The sequence below is a fragment of the Oryzias latipes genome, chromosome 17 (assembly GCF_053564925.1).
Source record: "Oryzias latipes strain Hd-rR chromosome 17, Olatipes_Hd-rR_3.1".
In the NCBI taxonomy this organism is placed as follows: domain Eukaryota; kingdom Metazoa; phylum Chordata; class Actinopteri; order Beloniformes; family Adrianichthyidae; genus Oryzias; species Oryzias latipes.
In genome coordinates, this window is record NC_136253.1 from 2,572,393 (window position 1) to 2,579,772 (window position 7,380).

The window sequence follows — 7,380 nt, forward strand, 5'->3', positions numbered from 1 at the left end:
ATCAATTCTAAATGTAGCGCAGCTTTTGTGGCTTCATGACACGCCCATAGTTGCCCATAAATAGTCCGTGAAACGCCCACAAGTTAGTATTCATTGGTTGGGAAATCATGGCAAAAGAGGAAATCAAAAAAACGTAACTTCACTCAATGTGAAGTAGAAGTTATCGTTGGCGAGGTGGAAAAGAGGAAAAAAATGTTGTTTGGAGGGCACAGTGTGGGCATTACTAATGCCAAAAAGGCACGTGAGTGGCAAACGGTGGCAGACGCCGTAAATGCTGTAGAAATAAAAAAGAAATGGTCGGACATCAAAGTCGAGGCGAAAAAACGTCTAGCGCTCCATCGCCAGAGTGTGTCTGCCACGGGTGGGGGAAAGGGGGACACCGGAGCTGACCCCTCTTGATGAGAGACTGGCGGCAATTATTGGGGAATCCCTATTAAGTGGAGTGGTGACTGAGGTGGAGGGGAAACACCGACGCGCCAGATGCACCGGGTGACACTGGCACGGCGTGGTTCCTCCGAGTGCTCCTCTGTAACGCCGGGCCCAAAAGCCCGCAGAGGTCCAAGAGGACGGCTCGAGGAAGTCGGAACCGGCTCATAAGTCACTCGTCCTCGTTTGCCAGCAAGTCTTCTTGCTGTCTAAAGATTGTGCGTCATTACGCATTGTGATGGGGCATTTTATTTCCCTCCATTTAATTACATTTGACAAGCTACAGATGTCGGGAATAATCGACGTGGAAATGGGAAATTGTTCAGCGCAAATGTAATTTCTTGTTGCTTTCTGAATGGTTGAGACATACGCCATACATTGTTTTATCAAAAATAAAACAAACTAAAGGCATATGCATGAATACCATAATTCCGTAGCTTATGAAGAAATGTTTTAATATGAAAACAACTTTCCCCAGTGGACAATTAATACATCTATCTATCTATCTATCTATCTATCTATCTATCTATCTATCTATCTATCTATCTATCTATCTATCTATCTATCTATCTATCTATCTATCTATCTATCTATCTATCTATCTATCTATCTATCTATCTATCTATCTATCTATATCTGCTCCCCCAGACGGACACATTAACGAGAATGTCAGTTTTGTACATTATTTCGTTCTGTTAACTATTATTTATGAGGATGAATTGCACAACATGCCAATATTGCAGAACATATTTCACTTTTCTTTTTGCAAATAAGTGTTCATTTGAATTTCTGTTGTAATTTTCGTTTGATTTTTTTATTTGTTTCACTGCTGATCGATCAAACGGTTGTTCGTGTAGGCTGTTAATTGTAAGACTTTCTTTGTGAAGTCTTCATGTTATTTATGAGAGGCAGTATTGTCATTTTCACTTTCACGTGTTTCTTCCATCTGCCGACGGTGTCGCTGTTTCTCATTTCACCCGTTTTTGTGCGTACGCCTGGGTCAGAGCTTGCTTGAAGGACCGCACATTTTACCCGTCAAGTTTGCTTTTTATAAATATCAATTATTGCGTAAAGAGTGGCGTACGCCTTCTTTTGTGCGTACGCAACGTTTATAAATGAGGCCCCTGGCATGTAGAGTCCATCCGTTCACTTTTTCTGCGTCGCACAAAGACACGGTGGTTGGAACCAAAAATCTCCAATTTGGACTCATCAGACCAAAGCACAGATTTCCACCGTCTAATGTCCATTCCTTGTGTTCTTTGGCCCAAACATGTCTCTTCTGCTTGTTGCCTTTCTTTAGCAGTGGTTTCCTAGCAGATATTCTAGCATGAAGGCCTGACTCACACAGTCCCCTTTGTTGTAGAGATGTGTCTGCTGCTAGAACTCTGTGTGTCATTGACCTGCTCTCTAATCTGAGCTGCTGTTAACCTGCCATTTCTGAGGCTGCTGACCCGGATGAACTCATCCTCCCCAGCAGAGGTGACTCTTGGTCTTTCCTGGGGGGGTCCGCATGTGAGCCAGTTTCTTTGGAGCGCTTGATGGTTTTTGTGACTGCGCTTGGGGACACTTTCAAAGTTTTCCCAATTTTTCAGACTGACTAACCTTCATTTCTTAAAGTAATGATGGCCACTCGTTTTCCGGTACTTAGCTGCTTTTTTCTTGCCATAATACAAATTCTAACATTCATTCAGTAGGACTATCAGCTGTGTATCCACCTGACTTCTGCAAAACACAACTGATGGACCCAACCCCATTTATAGGACAAGAAATCCCACTAATTAAACCTGACAGGACACACCTGTGAAGTGAAAAACAGTTCATGCAACTACAATGCCAAGAGTGTGTGTGTTCGTGTGTGTGTGTGTATATGTATATGTATATACATATATATATATCTATATATATCTATATAGATATATATATCTATATAGATATAGATATAGATATATAGATATAGCTATATATATCTATATCTATAGATATATAAATATAGATATATCTATGTCTATATATATAGATATATAGATATATTTTAACACTTATTTAATAATCCATAAAGCCCTCCTGATTATAAGGCTCACTTTCATTTTTTTTCAAAAAATGAATGCTTTTATGTCATGGTTAGAGTTTATTCTCTTTTGTTTTTGGTTCTTTTTTTTGTTATCTCATGTATTGAGTTGTGCTTCCTGTTTTATTTTGAAAGGTTTTCTGATTTGTATCATGGTTTCCAGTTTTATTTTTGGTCCCCATCTGTCCTGATCGTTGTCACCTGGATCTTGTTGCCTTCAATGTATTTAAGTCCTGTCTTTCCCTTCCTCCTGTGCTGGTCCATATTATGCTGTTCCCTTGTTTCTGTGTGGTATGCTGTTTTCCCTTTCCCTGTTTTCCCCATTATCCGCTTTTATCATGTTCACCCACAAAATAAACAATCAGTTTTTAGTACTTTCTTGTTTCATCACGCTTTCTTGTTTCTTGTTCAGTTTAGATCACTTTTTTCACAAAAAGTGGACTATTTGTTACATGGTGCTGTGCGTTGTCATGACCTCGACTTCAGCAGTGAAGAAAAGCGAAATATATGCTGATTGTCACGATAGGTTAGATAAAGCATCAGTTCAGAGAGAAAGTTCAGCTCTTACCGCTTGTTTTTGTCCAGATGATGAAGCTAAAGTTTGCTTAGAAGAAGCCAGCGCAGTAATACAGAACATTTAAGCCGTGTGACCAGAACTTCTTTTTAGGGGTACATTATCACTGTTGAATATCCGTTTTAATCCACACCCAGCAGCCAATCAGAATGGAGTATTCACCTGGACCATAGTATAATGAGTTAAAACTGTTGCAGTTTTTAACTTTGATGTGAATCCGTGTTCCTCTTTTCAGACTATGAGTGAAGACGATAAACTACCGGTAAATCCTTTTAAAGACATAACTTAGAATGAATTATTCTAAGGACTTTGTGTTGTGTGAATAAAGAATTTAGGCTGCTTTGTTCCTATAAACCTACTTCTGACCTAGTACATCAGTCCTCAGAACAGCTTTAAATCTAACATGTAAGTTATGCAAATGCAAATTTAGACAGATAAAAGTGGAAAAATGTGGTGGGGTCATCTTTGATGTTATCACTCACTGTGAACAGGCATAAAAAGTTAGTTTTGTTCATTAAAAGCGTTTGAGCTTGTTAATATTCATTTATTTACAGAAAAGGATAAATGAAATGATGAAAATTAAAGTTTTACTCATAAGAAACAACATGATTAAGCCATGTTTTGGATTTCCTGTTTGCATAAATAACCTCTAAGTGTTACGGGGGTAATGGGAAGTACCCAGGCGAAGAGAGGAGAGGAGGCAGGAGGATGCAGGGAATAGGGTTTAATAACATAAACTAAGGACAAAAACAAAACCACTGCATACGGCAGGCTAGAATCGCGAAACACAACAAAAGCACTCAGCTCGAAAAACCGGGGAAGAATACAATATGGACCAGCACAGGAGGTAGGGAAAGACAGCACTTAAATACATACAAGGCAACAAGACACAGGTGGAAACACTCAGGACTGATGGGGCAAGGTAAAACTCGAAACAACAACAAAACAGGAAATACTACAAAATAAAACAGGAAAACCAAGGAAACAAAACACAAAGAAACCGAAACCGTTACATTACCCCCCCCTCAAGGAACCGCACCGAGGTTCCTTCCTACAGTCCCGGAGGGGCGGGCCTGAAAGGCCAACATAAGGGCCAACATAGTCTGGTGGGCGGCCGGGAGGCCGCGCATTCCGGCGTGGCGGATCCGGAGGACGGCCCGGAGACCGCTCTGTCCGGCAAGGCGGATCCGGAGGGCGGCCGGGAGGCAGCGCCGTCCAGCATCGACAGTCTAACCAGCAAACGGCTGGCGGCTCGGGGTCCGCGGCTGGGGCTCGGGGTCCGCGGCAGGCGGCTGGGGCTCGGGGTCCGCGGCAGGCGGCTGGGGCTCGGGGTCCGCGGCAAGCGGCTGGGGCTTGGGGTCCGCGGCAGGCGGCTGGGGCTCGGGGTCCGCGGCAGGCGGCTCGGGCTCGGGGTCCGCGGCAAGCGGCTCGGGTTAGGAGTCCGCGGCAAGCGGCTCGGGTTCGGGGTCCGCGGCAAGCGGCTCGGGTTCGGGGTCCGCGGCAAGCGGCTCGGGTTCGGGGTCCGCGGCAAGCGGCTCGGGTTCGGGGTCCGCGGCAAGCGGCTCGGGTTCGGGGTCCGCGGCAGGCGGCTCGGGTTCGGGGTCCGACAACCTCCTCGGAACCGGAACCAGTCGTGGACGGTCCGACACCCTCCTCAGAGCAGGAACTGGTCGAGGTGCGTCCAGCAACCTCCTCGGAGCCGGAACGGGAGGAGTTGCGTCCGGGACCCTCCTAGGAGCCGGAACGGGTCAAGGTGCGTCCAGCAACCTCCTTGGAGCCGGAACGGGTCGAGGTGCGTCCAGCAACCTCCTCGGAGCCGGAACGGGAGGAGTTGCGTCCGGGACCCTCCTTGGAGCCGGAACGGGTCGTGGTGCGTCCGGGACCCTCCTAGGAGCCGGAACGGGTCGTGGTGCGTCCGGGACCCTCCGAGGAGCCGGAACGGGTCGAGGTGGTTCTGGCACCCACCTCGAAGCAGAAACGGGTTCTGGCGGGTCCGGCACCCTCCTCGGAGCCGGAACGGGTCGTGGTGGGTCCGGCACCCTCCTCGGAGCCGGAACGGGTCGTGGTGGGTCCGGCACCCTCCTCGGAGCCGGAACGGGTTGGGGTGCATCAGGTGCCCTCCTGGACGCAGGACCGGGTTGGGGTGCCTCCAGGTCCACCTCCGGAACCACGACGGGACGCCGAGAAGGGCGGTGGCGGCGACGACGACGGTGGCCCCCCCTCATAGCCAGGCGACTGCCGTTAAACGCTGAGGCAGGGAGCTCGAACCAGTCAGTAGAATCGACCCTCTCCTCCTCTCGGCAGTAGGCCTCCCATAACCACATATCCTGGTCGAGAGTGGCCAGGAAGGAGGCCCCCTGGATATCCTCCGGCTCCACCCTGGGAACAGAGGAGGAAGGACGATGAGGGCGTCGGCGGTGACGGTGGCCCCCTCCCGAAGCCAGACGTCCTTGGTCCGACCCAACACTGTGGAACTGGACCCAGTCAGAAGACCCATGGATCCTGGTCCTCTCGTCCTGCTGGCAGTAGGCCTCCAGGAGCCGCATGTCCCTCATCCCGGGGTAGAGGAACTCGTCCGGCTGGTTCTCGTCTGCCTCCTGGAAGAATGCTCCAAAATGAAGGATGTTCCTCTCTGCTGGGTACAGGTTTGGCTGGTCCATAATGTTACGGGGGTAATGGGAAGTACCCAGGCGCAGAGAGGAGAGGAGGCAGGAGGATGCAGGGAATAGGGTTTAATAACATAAACTAAGGACAAAAACAAAACCACTGCATACGGCAGGCTAGAATCTCGAAACACAACAAAAGCACTCAGCTCGAAAAACCGGGGAAGAATACAATATGGACCAGCACAGGAGGAAGGGAAAGACAGCACTTAAATACATACAAGGCAACAAGACACAGGTGGAAACACTCAGGACTGATGGGGCAAGGTAAAACTCGAAACAACAACAAAACAGGAAATACTACAAAATAAAACAGGAAAACCAAGGAAACAAAACACAAAGAAACCGAAACCGTTACACTAAGCTCATCTTTAAAACAGTTGGATGATTCCAGGAATCTGGCAGGACAATGCAGTAAACCAAAGATCCCACAGCATGTGATAAACTGTTTTTGCCAAGGAAAGACTATTCAATGTTGTTCTTAAGGATCCAAAACAAAAAACTTAGTTACATGAGTTTTCCATTTAATTGATTGGACTTTGCTTCTCAGAAAATGTGTGTCTTTCTACATCAGTAAAGAAGAAAAGAGGATGATATCTTATGACTGCTAGTCAGGAGAGAAACAAAGCCACGCCCACAAATCAAGGCCAGAATAAAAGAACAGTTGTTGCTTCAGCAGATGATAAACTCATCCTAATGTTATGAAGGTTTTCAAATCACACGTGACCACATGAAGTAAGGTAACTCATAAACACCAAAACACAGCAGCTGTCAAGGTTTGGGCCAACCTTGATGTGAATAGTGAGTACATTGAATAAAGACTGCACAGAATTTTAAGCCGCACCATCAATGAAGAGTCTATTTATATATATCACATACTTGTGCCATCTCCATGCTACTGTGACAAGGAGATTTCCCATTCGTGGGATTAATAAACAAATCTAATCTGATCTAATCTAATCTATTTTTGAACTTCTCTCCCATATAAGCAAGACATAAAAAGAACTTGTTTTTAACACACTACACATTAGCCACATTGGAAGCATTACCCATATTAGCGAGTTCACAGTAATTGTAACTCCCAATCTTGATTGTGACCGGAAAAAACCAACTGATACCACTAAAACAAACGTCACTGTGACTACGCTAACTCCTAACCCTGTTAGTAACATGAGAAAAAACAGGTTGTGTCCGAATTCCCACCCTAACCCCTAACTACTAAAAAACTATATAGTGCAGCACTAAGGTAGAGGCGTGAATTTTAAACGCAACTCTGACATCATGCTCACTACTTTTTTTTTTTGACGGCGAATATGACGTCATCGATTTCACAAAGTTAAAATCTAATTAAAATAAGCGTTTCGCTATGATTATTTGAGTCCACCGTCTTCTGAAGATAAAAACGTTGATGGTTTATCAAAAAAATATATTTAAATACATTTTTTTGGTAAAAAATGTTCAGACGCAATGCATTGTGGTCTATTTTCGCCGGTCTAGTGAGCATGGATGCACACTGGTTTTTCCCAGAGACGTCTGGGAAATTTCCAGGGCACTCGATTTTGGAATTGTAGATTCGGACAGCACCACAAAATGGCAAACGCACTATATAGAGCACTATATAGGGGTTAGTGTGGCAATTCAGACATAAA

General features: G+C 45.9%; 1 protein-coding gene across 1 annotated transcript; it reads right to left on the reverse strand.

The window, feature by feature from the left end:
- Nucleotides 1–4,620: 4,620 nt before the first annotated feature.
- LOC144986815 (uncharacterized) lies at nt 4,621–6,083 on the reverse strand. The gene is made up of 2 exons (XM_078935030.1): nt 5,529–6,083; nt 4,621–5,447 (listed from the first exon to the last, which is right to left on the reverse strand). The coding sequence occupies exons 1-2, from the start codon at nt 5,726–5,728 to the stop codon at nt 4,817–4,819; spliced, it is 831 nt and encodes a 276-aa protein (XP_078791156.1). The 5' UTR covers nt 5,729–6,083; the 3' UTR covers nt 4,621–4,816.
- Between the last annotated feature and the right edge of the window lie 1,297 nt (nt 6,084–7,380).

Coding starts and splice junctions, on each gene's coding strand:
- LOC144986815 (XM_078935030.1), bottom strand. CDS start 5,728: ATGGACCAGCCAAACCTGTACCCAGCAGAGAGGAACATCCTTCATTTT. Junction 5,448..5,528: donor GTCCAGTTCCACAGTGTTGG/GTCGGACCAAGG, acceptor CTCTGTTCCCAG/GGTGGAGCCGGAGGATATCC.